The sequence below is a fragment of the Megalopta genalis genome, chromosome 8 (assembly GCF_051020955.1).
Source record: "Megalopta genalis isolate 19385.01 chromosome 8, iyMegGena1_principal, whole genome shotgun sequence".
Classification (NCBI taxonomy): Eukaryota; Metazoa; Arthropoda; class Insecta; order Hymenoptera; family Halictidae; genus Megalopta; species Megalopta genalis.
The window spans coordinates 13,558,283-13,580,287 of NC_135020.1; the positions used below are offsets into that span (position 1 = coordinate 13,558,283).

Here is a 22,005-nt window from a genome sequence, read left to right on the forward strand (position 1 = left end):
TACAATTATACAGTACATTATAGTACAATATAGTGAAATAATTGTATAGTACAATATGGTACAATAATTATATAGTAGAATATGGTACAATAATTACATAGTACAATATAGTACAATAATTATATGTACAGTGCAATATAGTACAATAATTATACATATAGTACAATATAGTACAATAATTATATAGTACAATGTAGTACAATAATTATATGTATAGTGCAATATAGTACAATAATTATATGTATAGTGCAATATAGTATAATAATTATATAGTACAATATAGTACAAATATATAGTATAATATAGTACAAATATATAGTACAATATGGTACAATATAGTATAATAATTATATAGTACAATATAGTACAATAATTATATAGTACAATATAGTACAATAATTATACAGTACAAGTATATAGTAAAATTGGGGCACTGCTTTCGCCTCGAAGGGAAAATCGCATCAGGAAAGTCTCGGTACATAACAAATCCGAACGTAACAGCTTCGGCTAACGTTCAAAAAGTGTTTCTCCTTGTTCGATTAAACTGTTGCCGGTGAACTTTTCCCATTTGTCAACCTTAATCCCTGATGTAATTGGTGTACTTTGTTCAGGCGACGGCTGGGGTATGCAAGGAGGAGCACCGAACGGTTTGGGCGGAGGTGGAAATTCTGGAATGAGTGGCCCTCCCATGGGTGGCAATAACCAGGGAAACCAAGGCAACATGGGTGGTAACAAGACTAGCACCCAGGTCACCATTCCTAAAGACGTAAGTAGAGGATGTTCGAAGATGCTACGGTTGGCGTAGCGATATCGTTGTTCGTTAAATTGTTGCCGTAGCGCGATAATGCTGTTGCTAGCGGTTAATTCGTAATTTGTTCTGTGTCGACAGCTCGCCGGTGCTATTATTGGCAAGGGAGGCGCCAGAATCCGGAAGATCAGATCGGACAGCGGTGCCGGCATTACTATAGACGAGCCGTTGTCCGGTAGCAACGATCGTATCATCACCATTACCGGATTACCCAGTCAGATACAAATGGCCCAGTACCTGCTCCAGCAGAGGTAATTATCAGCACCGTTCCCGTTCCTGTTACACGTCGATATCATCGCCCCAAAGACGCTTCGATTCGACACACAGAAAGAACTGCGTATCTTACATTCGACTTATTCTAACTTGGTCCGTGAAAATCTGCATATGTATAAGTATTGCGTTGTCTATCCGTATGTATGTAATTCGCTTGCCCTCACAATCTGTCATTGCTTTTCAATCCCACCTTGTTGCGTGACATTGGAATATGTATGATGAGACAACGTGTAAATGAGCGCTCGAATGTTCTACGAAATATGAAAATTTCAACGCGCGTTCGTTCTTTTCAAAAGACTCTTATCGGTGAGGTCGCTAAGTATAGAATAATACGGAAGCTTGACCTGTTCGGTTTGCGCAGAAAATACATAATGCTGGATTGCATGCACGTTGTGATAAACTCCTTAAGTATGGCATAATATATAGATATGATATTGTTCGAAGGCAATGAAAAAGGTTGTAGAAGTAATTCGACTCCTTTAGATAACGCGTCGAAGTTGTGATGTACTCTCTACTGTATCGATAACGATGTATACATTCGTCCGCAACGCAACGAGAAACCGCTTCTGATAACATTGTCGATGTCTTACAATTAACACTTGTAACAAGCAATATATATATATCATCCCCGAGTCCTCGGCAACCAGTGCAACTAATTCTGCTTGACGTGTCTCCGCGGCGCATCGTGTCGTCTCCATCTTGCACGAAGAAATTAACACAAATTCCATTAACCAAAACGAAGAAAGGGGGTGTAACAGAAGGCTGTGTGCGGCGTAAAACCTCTTGCGCGATGGTGGAGGAACAGTGTCGGAGGCGCAGCTGCAGAGAGGATAATCCTGTAGGGAGCGAAGCGAAGATCTGCTAGATCAACGCAGTCGTGGGATTAAATCGAGTGCCGTTGTATGGAAGACTAGTGATTTTGTTGTTCTACTTTCGATGTAACAAGGAATCACTAATCATCCTACGAAGGCATTCGCGATCGTCGGCTTCCGAGAACCTGCTTTTGGAACTAACATCAACCCTGCGGATCCGATATGCTCGGCGGCCGCGAACGACCTTGACTTCACGTTGTACAGCTTGGGGAGTCTTGTCTGTATTGTACATAGCAGTTAGAATAATTTGGACGCGCTAAGTTATTTCTTCAACGTGCGTGATGTGTCTCAATGACGTATGAATATTCAATGAACCGTGTAGTTTTGTAGACAGTTTCATTATTTTGTCCAAAGTCATTGATAATTTTACTTTGTACGTCTATCGTAGATTGTATAAAATTCATTTGGAAGCTTATGTTGCATAAGACGCGACAAATTTCAATGTTTTCACAGGTTCGCGTCGTCCTCGACACGGTAGAACTGTTAACCAACTAATTTTTCGATAACAAATGTTTGAGATTCTGTCGTTTTCATTTAGAATGCCTAACAATTGTATACTAGTAGGAATCTAATAATGTGATAGTTTGTACCGCAAGAAACATTAGCTATATGCTCTTTTTTTGTATTCGTATCAGCCAGTGGACTAACGAGTTGTCTTCCCCATGTTTTGTTGCAGCGTGCACGAGAATGCAGACCATTATTAGGACGTGGTGAAGAAAGCATTCGGGGGGAGCCAAAGATGCGTTTGTAATTTTTTTAAGGATACTTCGCAAACGGGCAAGCATATTCGCGCGAGTAAACAAACAAAAAAACAAAGTGGAAACTGGAACCATAACGAACGGACTTCACCCGCGTCGAGGAGCGGGGACGCGCTCTCCTCGCGCGTCACCAAATGAACAAAGCCTCTCTCAGGAAGAAAAGTCAAGATTGGACTCAGCCAGGAGATATCAGAATTTCCATTTGATTCGATGAACCCGTCGATAAACCTTGACAAATCCGGACATGCATAGATGCACGCGCGGGCGCGCGGTAGTATATCGGCTTCGCGCCGGACCCTAATGAGAATCGACGATCCTCGTCCAAAAAGGCCAAAGAAAAGGCATTGTTCATACGCCTAAAAAAAAAAATCATCGTTCCCACACATGCGTTTCTTTTATTTTTTCTTTTTTCGCCATTTTTTAATCGTTTTGTATCGCGTCGTAATTCTTTTGATAACTAATTTTTGTCCCCCTTTTTATTTCGTGCCCCATGCGTTTACTTCCCCCCCCCCCCCCTTTTAATCGGAGGATTCTCAAGACCGTCGAAATACGAACGACGGTCCTCTTAAGCGAAGAATTTTAAAGCGCACACATCATTGTCTACTATTTTCCTTCGTCCTCTCGCTACGGGAACATTCCGAGTGGCTGAGCCTCCCCCGAGATATATGTAAAGATATACATATACATATACATATACATATATATATATATATTATATATATATATATAAATATAAAGATATACGAGAATATAATCGTCCCGTGCGCACCAATTTCTTACGAAAGAAATTCGTTTTGCGGCTGCGCACGGCGTTCCAAGTGTAGAGAGTTGCCTCGAAACATTTCAAAAATAGTTTTTCTGCTACACATGTGAGAACCCATCATGGCGCATTTCGTTCCCGTAGCGAAAAGGTTGAAGGCCGATGAGCTAAGAATCAGTGGAAAATGTTGCGACTAAATCAAAGGAAGGGACGGACCGCCGAGAGAGGAAGACGACAATGAATCGAGATAGGATTATTATAGTACGCGAAAGGAATTTTGTATATACATATAAAAAGATGAATATCGAAAAGATGAGAAAAAAAAGGATGAAGATGAAGAGAGTAAGATGAAGATGAATGGAGAACGATGACACCACTAACAAATATCCTTTCCCTTTCCTTAATCGCCACGTACCACGTTTCTGCTGTTGCATCATGATTATTATTATTATTATTATATTATTATTATTATTATTATTACTGTACGATTATCTATAAGAATAATTTTGCATTAATTATATTCCACTCCCTCCCCCAAGTCTCTTGTACTAATGACACCCTTTATTCATAGATATCGAGCGCGCGTTAATACCAGGCGTCTCCTTAATAATTTCGCGCGGTAGAATCGTTAAGTGTCCTAGAATTATAATAAGAAAGCGTGAAAGAGACAAAAGATAATATGAAGCACCATCGGGTTGACGAATCGCGGCGTGATGGAATCAAAAAAAGTAACGGAGATGGAAGAACGAAAAAGGAAGGAAGGGAAAAAAAAGAAGATGAATCACTTGCAACGAAGTTTGACACTGTGCATAGAAAGTTATTAAGTACACGTTTAAGAAGCCACTTGGAACGTTAAACTCGAGAAGCAGCAGACGCTCGCGACGCTTCGCCAAACCCACAGAGTCCCTGTCTATTTTACAAGCAACGCCCACAGGCGCGGAAGAGAGGAGCCCGTTGCTTCAGAAATTCCATTGGTTCCATCGTTGCACCGGCGTTCCCGTTCGCTGTTGTTCGAGTTTAACGTGTCGAACATCGAATACTTTGGTCTAAAAAAAAAATGGTCTGAAACAGAGAGCACCTTGATGTCCGACGAGCTGTCGAACAGGAGACGTTTAGCGGCAAGGTCGGTCGAGAAAGGAGACACGACAAAGTTGCCGCGACTACTGCTTCGCTTCGGCTCGCATTAGCTTTTAGTTTGTAACTCGCATAATTCGACACGTTCGCTGCCGACGTGACGCGTAACTAAATTCCTCAAGGATTCGAGAGACCGTGCATCGAGGAAAATTGAAAGTATAGAAAAACCGAGATAAGATAGCGGTTTCGGTGACCTCCTATAAAATCTCTTGGCTGCCGCCTTGAATCGATTAATTTGCAATGTAAAAAAAACGAAAAAATAGCGCGCGTCACCGGCGTGCGAGCGACGTGACAAAAAAAAAAAACATTACGGTACAATATATAATCTCTTCGATCTTGCGATCGTGTCGCCGTCTCCGAAGACATTCGTGTCCAAGATGTCGGACATTCGAGTGTACCTTTTCAGGGATTGCGTGCCGAACCGCGGTTTTTTTCGGAACGTATGTACGCCGCGTGAGGAAGTCCACGAGCCTAAACTTCGAACGAACTCGTCCTCTTTCCTTCCCCCCCAGTACCTATATCCACCGGGAGAGGTGACTTAACTCGTCAACTGTGCTCGACACCGGTCTCCCTCCCCCCCACTCCCTGGAAACTAATTTTCTATCAGCTCGACGTTGGATTATAATCGCGTCCAGTCCGCCCGCGTGTCCGTACTTATTTGTGTGTGTTTCCATACCGAAAAAGCAAACGAGAACACAATGTGTTATGAAAATCCGCTTTCGCACGTTTCGCCACCCTTATGTTCACGCAGCATTCAGTTAACGGGTTAAAACGAACGCCGAGCCCCGAGAAAGTCTCGCAGCACCCCTGAACACCTCTCTCTCCTCTATCCCCGGATGCTGCATACACTCTCGTCGAGGAAAAATGAAAACGATTTAAGGATAAATAGGATCCGGAGTGTCCCTCCTTGCCAGGGCGACGCTATACAAAGGGCATTTTTTTACGCATCTCAATGGAATAGCCGACGGTTCCTCGAACGAACCCGCATTCTCTTAGGTTTAATAACGAAGCCACAACATCCCTCCTATTTCTCCAATGAACAGTCCACGGTCGCGTGGTTTTCGTTTGCCACTTCTAGATACGTTCCGCGTGGGCTCTCCCGTCTCTCGACCTTGCGACCGGTCGCGAACCGAAAAGGGCGAACGGCGAAAATTGTGTCACAGTTTTTTCGTAGACCGAGTCTTGTAAAGCGTCTTCTGCCCATGCGTCCTGTTTTGCGTGCGACCCAGCTACGCGGAACGGGTAAACAGAGATATGTACACCTAACACAGCTGAACACCCATACACACACACACATACACACACGAAATGCGTGAGAGGAAAGAAAATTCGGTGCGTTTATGTGTGCTTGTTGAGAGCGCGCGGAGATGGAAAACAAAATCCCCCCCTCCCTCCCCACGGAGAAAGAAAGAAAGTTTTTGACTGTAACCCGCGAACGAACTACGGAGAGAAAGAGAGTGAGAAAGTGTACGAGTAAAAAATGAAAAGGATGTATATGGGTGAACGAGAGGGAGAGAGAGAGAGAGAGAGACACAAAGTCGCTCGAATCACGATGTGTGTACTATAATAAGATATACAGTTTACAATTATTTGTAATGGATACTTTTTATTTGTCAAATAAAAGTTAGTACAAATGAAGGCGAAACGGGAGTGTTTCTTCATAAGGTACCGTCGATTTTCCTCAATTTTTTCCTCGTCTCGAGTTCGAACGAAAACATCGGTGTCGATAATTAAAGAGTTTACATTTTATTTCGTCAATTCTGCTCTTTTATACCCTCTCTACGTACACACTTGAACTTATCGTTTAATCTTTGGTTCGACGTTTTAGGTACAGACCACTTCTCTTATTTCAAGAGAATCATTCTCCCGCAAGACAAGCTCTTCGATCGATCGAAATTCATTATCGCATCCGCACACGCGTGTTCCTCCGCACACCACGGATCACACAGTTTGTAGTTACATAGTTTCCTGACGGGTCCGAAGTTCCGAGCACGAGAGGGAGAGTCACGTGAGGGTTGGGGGAGCGGGGAGTGTACAGTGACTTTCAATGATTGTTATAAGCAAACTCGCTCTCGAATTACGGATCGTATATGTACACACCGCGGTTGCGCGCGCGGCCACCGATGGCGCCACCGTCGTTGCAACTTTTCCACCGAAACGCCGCGTGTGTTGTCCTCCGTCGCGAACACAAATTCACCGGGTTTATCGGGGTGGGGGAAGGGGGCGGGGCGCTGTGAAAGGTCCGTTTCATTTACAGCCGTTGTGAAAACTTTCTGGAACATTTTACAGGGAAAAGTTCTCTCCTGCCGACCGCTTCGCAATCAACACGAAAATGGCACCGTTAAAGCGCCTGGCATCCGGGTCGGTCCGATCGTTCCACAACTCGGTTATTCGACGGCGGCCGCGTTCGCGGAGATGGTTGCACCGCGGTGCATGGCTGCGCGATGCATCTTCGTCAAGCGCGAGCTTCCTGACGCCGGTGTCGTCGTCGGGTTCGGCGTCGGTGTCAGCGGCTACGTACCCTGAAGACTAATGGCCAGGGGAAGGGCGGTCGGTGTGCACAAACTCATCGCGTTGCGTCCACCTTCCGTCACCGAACGATATCTCTCCGGCCTCGCTAACCTGGAAAACGTTTTTTTTCTCTGCTCAGGAAGTCGCGTCAAGGAACAGACGCGGGTTCCGCGGACCGATGGTATAACGTCGCAATTTTTAATGCGACCTTATTCCATCGACAAGCACGTTCCCCGTTCCTGAATGATGTATGATCTCGGTGACTGCGCACGGTGCATCTTTTCCGGAGGACGAATAGTCGGGCGAGCAAGTTGCCGGTGCGCCGCGCAGCTGGGCGAGATTTCAAGTGTCGGCAACGGTTCGCGTTTCGATGCATATTCTGCGGAGGAATATGCAAGGGAAATGTGTTCTTTGAAATTTAACGGAGTGCTTGTTTCGAGTACTTCGAAATTAATATTTGATTATTGGGTATATTTTATATATATTATATATAATATTATATTATATAATTAATATAATATTACTAATACAATATTACTATAAACGTATATGTAAATATATATTATATAATATAATATATATATATATATATATATATATATTATTATTTATATATATTTACTATATATTATTACTAATATAATATTACTATAAACGTATATATATATATAAATATATATATTATATAATATATATTATTATATTATATACATTTTATATATATTAATATTTATATTTTTTACGTATTGTATATCAACTCGCGAAATATTTTGCTTCTTTATGAATAACTTTCTCGCGCAAATGATTGCATAGAGAAATGCCGGGAATTATAATCATTGAAAGAGATTAAAATTTCTGAGACGTTGTTACGTTTTTTTCATTGCTCTTTTTGATCGAAATTTTTTGATACAAGTTGATATAGTATTTTCTATACGATAGTTTATTCAACGGAGGCAGACAATTTGTATTTTGCACAAGCATCTGCTGTCTAGTTATGAGAATGAGTTTACCGGTTACAAAACGTTCTTCCGTGCTCACCTGGAACACTTGCATTTCAGCAGCCTGATGAACGCAGCCCTGAAAGTCTTGTTGAAGATAGTATAAATGACAGGGTTGATGGTGGAGGACACGTACCCCAACCATAGACACGTGTCCACCACGTGGCCGGGCACCGGGCACTCCGGACACGCGGCGAAAAATATGTTGAGAAGAAAGAATGGCGCCCAGCACAGGACGAACGTGAAGAATACAAGGCCCAACACCTTGCTAGCCTTCTGCTCCGTTGCCACCATGTTCGCCGCCAGAATTCTTCCTTTCGTCCGTCCCGCCAGAAACCTGCTGGATCAATTGTATAAATTTGTATGAATTAGGAAGTTCAAAACCGTAAGCGTACTCGCTAAGAATAGTTCGTTACACGGAGCTGCACGGGAATACGTGCAGATCTCATCACGAGATGAATGCTTATATTTCAGTCATTTCTCCCAGAAATGTTCGAAGGTCGGAATTGAAATCGGCAGATCTGAGAACACTAAGTCGTGATGCTTCGAGCCTCGCGGCTCGTTTTTATAGAAATTCGGGGCAGTCGGCAAAAAAGGTAATGCAGGAATAAAAACGATGACTTAACTTTTTTATTTTTAATTTTTTGCCACGATTCGAAGGCAATTCGGAGGCCACGCGACACGATTCGAAGGCGATTCGGAGGCCACGCGACACGATTCGAAGGCAATTCGGAGGCCAATATGTCATGATTCGAAGGCAATTTGAAGGCCACGTGACACGATTCAGAGGCAATTCGGAGGCCACGTAATACTATTCGAAGGCAATTCAGAGGCCACGTGACACGATTCGATGGCAATTCGGAGACCACGTGACACGATTCGATGGCAATTCGGAGGCCACATGACGCGATTTGAAGGCTTGAAGGCAATTCGGAGGCCACACGACACGATTTGAAGGCAATTCGGAGGCCACATGACGCGACTCGAAGGCAATTCAGAGGCTACACGACACGATTTGAAGGCAATTCGAAGGCCACGTGGCATGATTCGAAGGCTATTCGGAGGCCACATGATACGATTCGACGGTCATGAACCTAGTACCTACCATGTACAGTAATTTCTTCCTAATTCGCGCTCAGATTGCGCACAAAAATGGACAATTTGGGAAGAGGAGATACGATTATTCAAGCCTTGCGTCCCATTTTTATAATTGTTGACATTTGGAAACTGTAAAAATGACTCGCAAGGCTCGAATAATCGTATCTTCTCTTCCCGAATTGTCCATTTTTGTGCGCAATCCGAGCGCGAATTAGGGAGAAATTACTGTACCTCATAACTTCATGGTTTTTCTTACCTGACTCACAAAAACAGACCATTTTATATTGTCTTCCGGGAATTCGCGTCGTATGCAATAAATTACATAGGCGTAGGACTAGGACAGGGAAATTCACAGCAACCCGAAATTTGGCATTTCAGGGAGAAATTACTGCATTTGGAGAGAGAGAGAGAGAGAGAGGGAGGGGGAGGAAGATAGAAAGAGAGAAAGAGAGAGAGAGAGAGAGAGTATCATAATTATGTTTCAATATAGCAGCGTTCAACAGGATAACGCAACCATACGAGAGTCCATTACGCAGAAATGTCTTTCAGCAAGAACATAGCCGTCGACGAAACGCAATTTTCCGGCGGCCGGAGTTTTCAGCGATTTCGGAAACCGGAATTGGTCTTGGTCCACTCATTTGCATTCGCAAATAGCCATTCGTGCTCGAGGGCTAATCCACCTTCGTCATGTGTACCGCGGCAACGCATTAATGCAAGACCAGCCTCGCTCGCGGTGACTGTTGCATGAAAATCCCGGGACACCCGCGAGCGAGCTACGTATTTCCGTTGGAGAGGGAACATCGATTTTTCACTCGGCGAGCAGATTAAAATACATATCGGAGCCAATATAGTAATTGGAAATCCTATCGTAAAATATGCTCGGGTATAAAGGTGGTCAGCGGAACGCGAAACTGCAGACACAAAGGTTTCCGCGCTGGAGTTACTTGTTTCGAGGACCGTGTTCCCCAGCATGCGAGTAGCTTGATCCACTTTCGACAACAGTTTCGAGGAGGAGCAGCACTTCCGGCAGGACTTGCTGTCCCGTATCCTGTGAAATTCAGCTGCGGTTCGGCTTTACCCGGCTTCTCGTGTCCGTTCTGCACGAGGTGTTCAAGCAATCGTGAATGGACTGTTATGTAACTAGACGTCCAGCTTGTCCGCTGTTATGCAAAAATCCTGATACGTATACGCCGCATCAGGAAGCCCGGGGTCAACGGCGAAACGAATTATTCAAAATCTACTGAAACTGTTGTCGCGAAGTTTGGATATGCGAAATTAGTAAGCAGTAAACGTGAGTTAACATGTCTGCGGGCAGACAAACTTTTAATGAGCTGCAGAAATAGACAGGTGATTTATTCTCAAGCTATTAGTGATATCGAAATATTGATTAGCCGCATTTTGGCCAAGTACTTGGAATATCACATTTTAATAGTTATATACAATGAATTATACAGCGTATTCCATAATTATGTTAATACTTGGAATGAGGTGATTCCTCAGGTCATTTGAAGTAACTTTTTCCTTAGCGAAAATGCAATCCACGGCTTCGTTTGCGAGTTATTAGCGAAAAACGGTGACCAATCAGTGGCGAGCACCGTCAGTGCTCCGCCCTTGCGGCCAATGCCGCGTCGCCCTGGCCGTTTGACGCAGCGGCAGTGACCGCGAGGGGAGTGGGGCATCCAGCCGTACACGATCTCTCATTGGTCAGTGTTTTTCGTTAATAACTCGTAAATGAAGCCGCGGATTGCATTTTCGCTAAGGAAAAAATTACTTCAAATGACCTCAGGACTCATCCCTTTCCAGGTGTTAACATAATCATGGGGCACCCTGCACAGCATCCATGTTGATGCAGATCGAATTAAAGTGCACAAAGATTTCAAAAAATGAACGCTATATAGAATCGAATACACGATAATGTTGTTTATAAATTTGAATGTTATAGGATTCGTGTCATTTTGCAGCACAATAAAAATAATTGCTATAGCATTCACGTCCGCAAACGTGTTAAGTACCTGTTTTTTAGTGTTCGAGAATTGTGATATGAACATTCATTTTACGAGTGAACGTCGTTTCTTGTTTTTTAAAAAACAATGTCACTCGCCAACTCGATAGTAACACACGTACCGATTACTAATATTTGTAAAGTTTCAGACAGAAATTCGAAGTATGTAATTGCGCTGATACGATTCAGACGAAACAGAAAAATATTCCTGCTAAAAGCTTTTTTACTGCACAGGATGACTAATACAGCACAATGGCAACCGTAATTGGACTATCTAATGCTAGATAAAGTGGAGGACACATCGTGTTACTAGTCAATGACGCAAAGTCGCATTCTATTCTGGCATACGAACCGCGCATACTGTGTGTTCAAGTAAATCGAACTGATCGAAACGTAACATAATAAAAATGTATACAATGTTTCGCATTTATTAATTCCATTTCTCCGTTTCAAGATAAAATGCTAAAAAAAAGTTGCAGACATTCTATGAAACGTTTTAACATTAGGTGGGGGATAGGGTGTTCCATAATTATGTTAACACATGGAATAAGATGATTCCCGAGATCATTTGAAGTAACTTTTTCCTTAGCGAAAATGCAATCCGCGGCTTCGTTTACGAGATATTAATGAAAAGCGCTGACGAATGCGAGACGAGAGCTCGCCCAGCGCTAGGCGGCCGAGCCGATCAGAGGCGACTGGCCTAGCGCTAGGCGGCCGAGCCAATCAGAGGCGAGAGCTCGCCCAGCGCTAGGCGGCCGAGCCGCTCAGAGATGACTCGTCTAGCGCTAGGCGGCCGAGTCAATCAGAGGCGGCCGAGCCAATAAGAGGCGAGAGCTCGCCCAGCGCTAGGCGGCCGAGTCAATCAGAGATGACTCGTCTAGCGCTAGGCGGCCGAGCCGCTCAGAGGCGGCCGAACCAATAAGAGGCGAGAGCTCGCCCAGCGCTAGGCAGCCGAGCCGATCAGAGATGACTCGTCTAGCGCTAGGCGGCCGAGCCGCTCAGAGATGACTCGTCTAGCGCTAGGCGGCCGAGTCAATCAGAGGCGGCCGAGCCAATAAGAGGCGAGAGCTCGCCCAGCGCTAGGCGGCCGAGTCAATCAGAGATGACTCGTCTAGCGCTAGGCGGCCGAGCCGCTCAGAGGCGGCCGAACCAATAAGAGGCGAGAGCTCGCCCAGCGCTAGGCAGCCGAGCCGATCAGAGATGACTCGTCTAGCGCTAGGCGGCCGAGTCGCTCAGAGATGACTCGTCTAGCGCTAGGCGGCCGAGCCAATCAGAAGCAAGAGCTCGCCCAGCGCTAGGCGGCCGAGTCAATCAGCGGGACTGGGCTTCGACCGCTCAGTGGTTCGACCGCCTCGCGACAGCTGAATTCGCCCCTCTAATTGGTCAGCGTTTTTCGTTAATAACTCGTAAACGATGCCCCGGAGAACATTTTTGTAAAGAAGAAAGTTACATCAAATGACCTCAGGAACCCCTCATTTCCGTCCCGCACAATAATTTTGGGACACTCTCCGTACACGGAAAAGTCCAATGCCAAATTGTTACTTTTCAGCCGAGTTTCTCCCGTGTTTAACCAGACTGTAACTCGTTTATACTGTTATGCGGGAAACTGTTGTTCCCTGGAACGGATACGTGTCTTCTCGCTCGATGCACCCGGAAACAGTTTCGTTTACGAGTTTTTCGGCGAGAGTAATACCGTTACAACGAGTCTGTTTATACTACTCCCCCGTTCGTTGCTCGAAACATTTAAATGCTCCCACGCGCGATTCACCCGGCGCAACGAATAAATTGCGCCGTTTCGAAGATCTTCTTCCGGTTTGAAAGGCGGACCGTTAACGGCGCAACTAAAAATCTACCTTCGCGCGCTTGCTCCGCTGCTTCGCCGGCACTTATTTTTCCGACAGTCAATATTTACGGATTTGTCGGGGCGATTCCGACGGCGCGCTTTGCTCGCGATATCGAATAAACAGAAAATTCAGTCGGACAAAAATACAATTCCGCGCGAAATTCCGGGGCCGAATCGGTCGCGCGTTCCGCGGCGTTATTTTCTTCTCGTGCTCCGTTCAATTCGATCCGCTGCGTTACGTGTCAATTTCGCGGAACCGTCGGAGTCATTAGACGAGACGCCGGCTGACGAACGAAATTTTCGATTCCATTATTGCGTTCCTACGTCGCCGCCGCGGCCGCATAATCCTCGCGCTAGCGAAATTGCATTCGCTCGTCGTCAGTCACGAACACAAGGATCCTCTCTCTCTCTCTCCTCTCTCCCTTTTTCTCGCGCGCGCGCATTAACTTGTTAACGCGCCGCTTTCTTGCACCCCCAAGATCGTGTAATCCTAATGAAAAACTTGCGAGAATAGTCGTGTGTAGAAAATATATAGGGTGATCCACGCGTAAATACAGGGTGTCCCAAAAATGTCTGGGAATCCGGAAATAGGGGGTTCCTGGAGTCATTTGAAATAACTTTTTCCTTAGCGAAAATGCAATCTGCGGCTTCGTTTACGAGATATTAGCGAAAAACTGTGACCAATGAGAGACGAGATCAGCTGGCGCGAGGCGGCCGAAGCACAGTTACGCTGATTGACGAGAGATCGCCTCTGATCGGCTCGGCTGCCTAGCGCTAGGCGAGCTCTCGCCTCTCATTGGTCAATGTTTTTCGCTAATAACTCGTAAACAAAGCCGCGGGTTGCATTTTCGCAAAGGAAAAAGTTGCATTGGTTGACCTCACGAATCTCTAATTTCTCGCTTGTACAATAAGTGCTGTATAATAATAATAAATAAATAAATATAAATATAATAATAAATAATAATAAATATAATAATAAATAATAAACGCTCTACACAGAATAGTGTGGCGCGAGACGGTCCAGCCAATGAGCGCTCGAAGCCCAGTTCCGCTGATTAGCTGAGCCATCTCGCGCCAGTCGAGCTTGCCTCTTATTGGTCAGTGTCTTTTTTGTTAATAACTCATAAACAAAGCCGCGGATTACATTTTCAGTAAGGAAAAATTTACTTCAAATGACCTGAGGAATCCCCCATTTCCGTATTGCAAGACATTTTTGAGACACCCTGTATATCTCTATCAAGAGCGATGTTAAAAAATGTTCTTGCATGGAATTTTTCTGACATCCAGAGACGAATATGATGCTAAGAGGTAGTTTTTATTTCACGAGTATTTTTTTCCGGACTTTTCAAGGTCGTTCATGTTGATTTCCACGTAAGTGCATATTTTTTAAATTTATGCTAATAATATTAAAAGTTCGTCACCGATTATACGGGATCGATGCGAACGTTGTCAGGCTGCATTCACAATGTTCACGTTATCTGACTGACCAACGTTCTGACGAATGCATCAGAACAATTACGTAAATGCATTTGTTTGACTAGACTCCGGATATTTATGTAAATGTATGCTTTTCTGGGAAACTGACAACGCAACGGGCACAAGAGAGAATTTTCTTGTGACTGGGAAGTTCCAAAAATATATCGTCTATTTTGCTGTATATTGTTGCATGTCAAAAATGTATAAAATTAGCTCTGTATATCAGTAAACTTCTGAGCCATAACGATTGCTCTGATTCAAGGATATTAACGGTAACAAATGCAATTGTAAAATATGTATTATCAATTATATTGTTATATGATTATTATTGTATCGTCAATTATATTATTCTATGATTATTATTGTATTATCAATTATATTATTCCATGATTATTATTGTATCGTCAATTGTATTATTATATGATTATTATTGCATTATCAATCATATTATCCTATGATTATTATTGTATTATCAATTATATTATTCTATGATTATTATTGTATCGTCAATTATATTATTCTATGATTATTATTGTATTATCAATTATATTATTCTATGATTATTATTGTATCGTCAATTGTATTATTCTATGATTATTATTGCATTATCAATTATATTATTACATGATTATTATTGTATCGCCAATTATATTATTCGATGATTATTATTGTATCGTCAATTGTATTATTCTATGATTATTATTGCATTATCAATTATATTATTATATGATTATTATTGTGTCGTCAATTATATTATTCTATGATTATTATTGTATCGTCAATTGTATTATTCTATGATTATTATTGCATTATCAATCATATTATTCTATGATTATTATTGTATTATCAATTACGAAAGATATATATCAAAAAATATATTTTTTTATTCTTACTGCAACTATTGTTTGCAACTAATAGCTGCGCTATTCTTGGATGCAACAGCATGCATTTCGATGTTCAGTACGATTTAATATTTATGAAAGTGCTTCCTTGAATATTTTAGAGGCCGATACTATTTAACATTATTAAACTTACAATCGCAGTATAAAAGCTTATGATTTACTGCGTGCTTGTACACAAATGTCATTCTCGCAAGCGTCAAACATATTTGTCAGAAAACGCATCCATTGTAACTGGAGCCTTAGGCTACGCACGATAGCAACGCAACGACAGCCATCAGGCGAATTCGAATTAGTTTACGTGCTTTGAACAATGTATAATTTAATTAAGCAGATGTCACGATGAATTACGGGAAACATTGTTGAAATGTATCAGATATTTAAATTCGACTGCTTCTATACTAACAGAAATATACCAAAAAAAGCTTGCTGCTTCATTCTCGTATACTCGAAAAAGTTCGCTTGTTGATGAAACTGAACGGAAAATTGACACGAAATTTTCTTTCCTGATCAGAAACCTCTCGACACAAGATTCGTCTTAAATAAATAAATGTAGGCACGCGGTAAATATGAATTTGCTATTTCTTCTAAGATGTTATTGCAATCGAAAAAGTTCCAAACGTTGCAACTGCGAAGAAAATGGCACGTCGAATGGTTAGTAAAATATTCTAAGTGATTTTCGTCGACGTCCGACGAACGCAATCTGACGACCAATGTCGACGGTACCATTGTATCCACAACCTTAGACCTTTTTCACACGATAGCGCAATGTATGCGACCGAAATGTGTCGTGATACTTGCATTAAGAGATCTCAGTTTGGCATTATTATTAGATGATTTTCCCAATAGCAGCTATATATATATATAATAGCAGCCAATATTTATTTTGTTATTAACGTAAGGCTTTGCTCTTCAAAATGCAATCAAAGGGAACACTGAACTCCACCGAGAACTCATAATTATAAAATGAAATAATTCAATAATAATAAATAATTCAATAAAAAAATTCAACATATTTAATTGGACATAACTCAAAAAAAGAGAGAGATAGAAACGTGTCCTGTGACACAATTTAAGTTCATACTAAGTACATTAAAGCCTGTGCAAATTATTTATTTCCAAAGAACAAAATAATTATAAACGATGATATAAATTTCGGATGATTTGGAGACTACTTTGAAGCCATATAGCCGTGTCCAAAATGAACAAACGGTAAAAAAGATCGTAGTAAATAATAAGCAACATGTTTAATTGACTACTAGCGAATAAATTATATATTACAGGGATATTTTTTAAAAACTGACTTTTCTCCGCTTTTTGTATGAAAACCGACCACTGTGCGTCGCACATCTCGCTACCCATGATCGCTACTTTCGTCTCGGAATGCCTCAGACACGCGGAGAAACGTAAAAATTAATTGTCGAATCGAGAAGCAGATAATTCCGTCACACGCGTATAGATGACGCGGCAGTCGAAGCGTTAAGCACATTACGATGCAACGTTCAATTGTTCAATAATGCACAACAATTACAGATTCGGCGAAACGTCGTCTAATTTTGCCGAACTTAAGCTCGATCTCTGCGATCTTTCGTCAAGCTTTCTCTGCACAGTTTCCTACTTTTACCTACGCGTGCACCGAACGCCAGTTGGCGGACGAACTCTTACGCGGCCGACCGTACGCTTTTCGTCGGCTCGTGTGTTTCACCTGTCGCTACCGGCGCCACCGGAAATCCTCCACGCGTGTCGCGTCGCTAGGGACGCGGTGCTGGACGTCGTCGTCGATGCCTTCGTCGACGAGTATCTGCCGCCGACCCTGCGGAATTGGTCCCGTTCCGGGTGTTCCGCGACGAAACGCGCCTGCTTCCTCAGCAACGGCACCGTCAGAACGTACGTGGCCACCATCACGATCATGGGGATGTAGAAAGCGATCAGCGAGCCGAACACAAAGAACGTTCGATTGTTTATCACGCACGTGCTCGGCCGTGGCATGATGTTCACGGAATTGATTATACCTGGACAATCAAAATGAAAGCAATTTGAATGCCGTCCGTAGCAGGAAGGCGACAGAGGTTAGGATTATCGCGCGAAGAGTTGTTTACGGATCGCTTACGTAAGCTTCGCTGGAATTATCTGACTAAGGATTATCTGAGGACACTTACGCTTTGTAATTATTTCACGTGCCGCCGACGCGCAAATGTCACCTTTTGTTTTCCGATCGCTGGTAACGGGTGAAACAATTGTTCGCGTCTTTCGCGTGCGGTAATTCTGACTGTTAAATTCTTTCGGAGAAGCGAATGGTGTTTCGAAACCGAAGGTCCCTATTTCACGTGTTCCTAAATACATGCGTAGTTAAAATATCCGTGTAATTAACCTATGTACCTCATAATACACGAGTGCACGTGTAATTAATGCATCCGTGTTTTAGTTCGTTCGGAAAGCATGACAATAAGGGTTTTTTTTTTAATTTTACGGAGACGCATAACAAAAATTAATGTTATTCTTTGTTGAGACAAAAAGTGCAAATAGATGAAATAAATCGAAAGCAAAGATCGCGAGTTATTTGGAAACAGTTTTATTTAATTAACCTCTTATTCTGATAGAAAAATAATAGTATTAAGGTAATAATAAAGGTAATAATAAAAATAATAGTAATTAAGGAGGGGGAATTCTGTTTAAAATCAAATGTACTAGTAATTATCCGAATAAAATTTTGAAAAAATGTATTTCTGTAGTATTTTTTTACACAGAATCGAATGATGTAAAAATGAATTTTCCAACTTTCCGCTTATGTTTGCATAGTATCGAGTACAGGTCAAAGTCCGCAGATCCGATAAAGTATTTCCATATCTAACACGCATCGTGTCAATATATAGGGTGTTTCATTTGTTCTGCACATTCAAATATCTTCGTCAATTCTGTTTATATTGAAAAAAGTGTCGTAACGAATTTGTTTGGTTTAAAGGTAGGAATATTATAATTGATGGATTTTTTTCTTTCAAAATTATTTTTTTCGTGTTCTGATGATCATCGTCATTTCTTGCGTATGTTTACGCTTTATTGTTTATGATACAGGATTGCAGTGCATACCAAGACAAATTTAATGGCTTACGACACTATATTTTTTCAAAATATTATTTGGATAATTAATAGTATTTGATTTTAATTACACGTGTACCCACCGTGTACCAATGTATGTATTAAAAAGTGTACACACGTATATACAATATCCGTTCAAAACCGAGATATATCATTGAAACTGTCTTATATCATTTGAAAATGTTAATAATACTAATAAGGTTTCATGGTTCATAAAGCTTTGTGTATTATTACGTTTTTTAATATCTTCGGTGTATTTACAGATAGCGATGGCAATTCGAATATAAGCTTTTGAAACGACGACTCGAAAAGTATAGGAGCTTCTATATAAACTGCTTGAAAATTTTGTAGTATCGTAGAAGATAAAGAATTTAAGCACTTAATTATTTAGAAGGCTCTAAGAAAAAATTATTAATTATTTAATAATAATTATTTAGAAGACTCTAAGAAAAAATTATTAATTATTTAATAATAATTATTTAGAAGACTCTAAGAAAAAATTAGTCAGAGACACTTTCAATGTAAAAATGTTTTCGAGGTCTCAAACTGTAATCCTTTTTTTATTTAGCACCTAGAATCTTGCCTGAGGTTCTTATTGCTTTAATATTTTACGTCAACGATGCTGGTCGATGTAGGTCGAAAGTAATCACTAGAGTTGTAAGACGATCAAGACTTCCAAGACTTTCAAGACTTTAGCCGTGCGATGCTGTTCATCTTCGTCCTGTGATTTTTCTTTACCATAATCTTCCAGAAAGATTTTTAAATATTTACAAGAAAGATTATCAAACAGAAGGAAAATCAATTTTGGGAAGTTTCAATAAGCTTGTTTATTATATATTCATTCAAGCTCAAACGTAGATCTTCATTTTATTATTAATTTGAATTTACGAAAAACGACTTTATTGACCACGTGGGACACTGTCAATTAGTAATTCCCAATTTTCTCGTTTACAGAAGATAGTGAAGATGTTTTCGTATGCGACGCAAATGATTCTTGCTGCTGCAGACGCGATCGCTTATGCCACGAGCGGCAAGATTCATAGGAACGTCGTCTACATACGAGTACGTATACGACACCAGCAACTCGGTTGTGCAATTTCGTCAAAATTCGACTTTTTGTTATCAGGAATAGAGAACGCCGGCGGAGGTTTTGGATCGTGCGACAAGGAGAGACGATCGATCGACCAACTCTCGTTATGCGTTCCTGCCACGTGACGTCACGTACCAGGCGTGGATAAACCGAGGAGTTACGCGGAACAAGGACGAGTTCACCGTGCGACAAAGATGAAAGCAGTTGGAGTACTAACTTCTATTCATGTAATTCTATTACTGTGGGACTCATTTTACTAGGAGCAAAGGAGCACAATGGAGCAAATTCTAGGGAAAGTAAAGGTGTACAGTAAAGTCTCCCTAATTGACGCTCAGATTGTCCACAAAAATGGACAATTTTGGAAGAGAATAATAATAATAGTAATTATAAGTAATAATTATAATAATAATAGTAATTATAAGTAGTAATAATAATAATAATAATAATAATAATCGTATCTCCTCTTCCCAAATTGTCCATTTTTGTGCACAATTTGGGCGTCAATTAGGGAGACTTTACTGTATAATGTAATCGGGAGAAGAAAAACAGAGCAATGTGTGCAAAAAAATCTCCGTGCAAGATCCAAACGCGAGTGATTGGATTCATCCAATCAATTCAACCGCTTACATTATTGCGGATATCTCATATTGTTAATCTTACAAGCTTTGTGATTCTGTCTAATTGATTTTATATTCTTTTGCAATTTATTTTTTTTCGTTTGCTAAAAATGAAAATTAATAAAATAAAAAATGAACAATTTTATATTAGAGAAAATTGTTAGAAATGATTTGCTACAAATGCATGTTGCATCGTATAGTCGTAGATTTGGAGTTCTTGTTATATGTTATTAAAGACTGAATATATTTTTTAATAAAAAGGGTTTCACAAGCGTATTAATAACTCCATTGCTGATTAAAATTTAAGTTAGCGCCAATTTAAAAGCACCCACAATAATTTGATATTCCACGTAGGCTTCGGAAATTAATTCAAGTTGTACTTTGACATAATTTCATATGCGATTGTGCAGTTTTTGCATACTTTCGTAGACACTATTTTGAAAATTGGCTGGTCGTCTGCGCCTATTATCGCGGTTACGATTATTATAGATAAGAATCGATCGCCTATCAAATCTCATTGATATCGCGTTCGCATCTGAAACTCATCTTGAACGATTAGTTAGACTTACTATACTTGCAATAACAGTAATTTCTCCCTAATTCGCGCTCAGATTGCGCACGAAAATGGACAATTTGGGGGAGGGGAGATACGATTAATCGAGGCTCGCGGCTCGTTTTTACAGCTGTTCGCAATCGGTAACTACGAAAACGAGCCGCGAGGCTTCAATAATCGTATCTCCTCTCCCCCGAATTGTCTATTTTTGTTCGCAATCTGAGCGCGAATTTGGAGGAGAGGAGATACGATTAATCGAGCCACGCGGCTCGCTTTTACAGCTGTTCGCAATCAGTGACTATGAAAACGAGCCGCGAGGCTCGATTGACCGTGTCTCCTCTCCCCCAAATTGTCCATTTTTGTGCGCGATTCGAGCGCGAATTAGAGATAAATTACTGTTATTGCCTAGCAAGTCTAACTAATCGTCCAAGATGAGTCTCAGATACGAACGCGATATCAATGAGATTTGATAGGCGATCGATCCGTATCCATAACAATAATCGTGTCTCCACTTGCCAAATTTGCCAAATCCATTTTTGTGCGCGATCCGAGCGCGAATTAGAGATAAATTACTGTTATTGCCCAGCAAGTCTAACTAATCGTCCAAAATGAGTCTCAGATGCGAACGCGATATCAATGAGATTTGATAGGCGATCGATCCGTATCCATAACAATAATCGTGTCTCCACTTGCCAAATTTGCCAAATCCATTTTTGTGCGCGATCCGAGCGCGAATTAGAGATAAATTACTGTTATTGCCCAGCAAGTCTAACTAATCGTCCAAAATGAGTCTCAGATGCGAACACGATATCAATGAGATTTGATAGGCGATCGATCCGTATCCATAACAATAATCGTATCTCCACTTGCCAAATTTGTCAAATCAATTTTTGTGCGCGATCCGAGCGCGAATTAGAGATAAATTACTGTTATTGCCCAGCAAGCCTAACTAATCGTCCAAGATGAGTCTCAGATGCGAACGCGATATCAATGAGATTTGATAGGCGATCGATCCGTATCCATAACAATAATCGTATCTCCACTTGGCAAATTTGCCAAATCCATTTTTATGCGCGATTCGAGCGCGAATTAGAGATAAATTACTGTTATTGCCCAGCAAGCCTAACTAATCGTCCAAGATGAGTCTCAGATGCGAACGCGATATCAATGAGATTTTATAGGCGATCGATCCGTATTCATAACAATAATCGTGTCTC

General features: G+C 41.4%; 2 protein-coding genes and 1 long non-coding RNA gene across 6 annotated transcripts in view; 2 read left to right on the forward strand and 1 right to left on the reverse strand.

Annotated features, from left to right (window-relative positions):
• HnRNP-K (Heterogeneous nuclear ribonucleoprotein K) overlaps positions 1 to 6,250 on the forward strand; it is a 301,352-nt gene extending 295,102 nt beyond the window's left edge. For all 4 annotated transcript variants that reach the window (XM_033465311.2, XM_076524287.1, XM_033465312.2 and 1 more), the window contains 3 exons: positions 612 to 766; positions 890 to 1,059; positions 2,630 to 6,250. In XM_033465311.2, coding sequence (XP_033321202.1) covers positions 612 to 766; positions 890 to 1,059; positions 2,630 to 2,657 — 353 coding nt within the window. In that variant the 3' untranslated portion in view covers positions 2,658 to 6,250. The remainder of the gene's footprint in view (positions 1 to 611; positions 767 to 889; positions 1,060 to 2,629) is intronic.
• The window catches only part of 5-HT2A (5-hydroxytryptamine receptor 2A), a 136,571-nt gene continuing 120,757 nt past the window's right edge, over positions 6,192 to 22,005 (reverse strand). Inside the window, exons 5-7 of the mRNA XM_033465310.2 lie at positions 17,138 to 17,444; positions 8,155 to 8,454; positions 6,192 to 7,227 (exon numbers count right to left, since the gene is read on the reverse strand). Coding sequence (XP_033321201.1) covers positions 7,119 to 7,227; positions 8,155 to 8,454; positions 17,138 to 17,444 — 716 coding nt within the window. The 3' untranslated portion in view covers positions 6,192 to 7,118. The remainder of the gene's footprint in view (positions 7,228 to 8,154; positions 8,455 to 17,137; positions 17,445 to 22,005) is intronic.
• LOC117217601 (uncharacterized) lies at positions 17,179 to 20,498 on the forward strand. Its single transcript, XR_004489594.2, has 3 exons — positions 17,179 to 17,319; positions 19,483 to 19,590; positions 19,655 to 20,498. It is a non-coding gene; the product is annotated as an uncharacterized LOC117217601 (long non-coding RNA).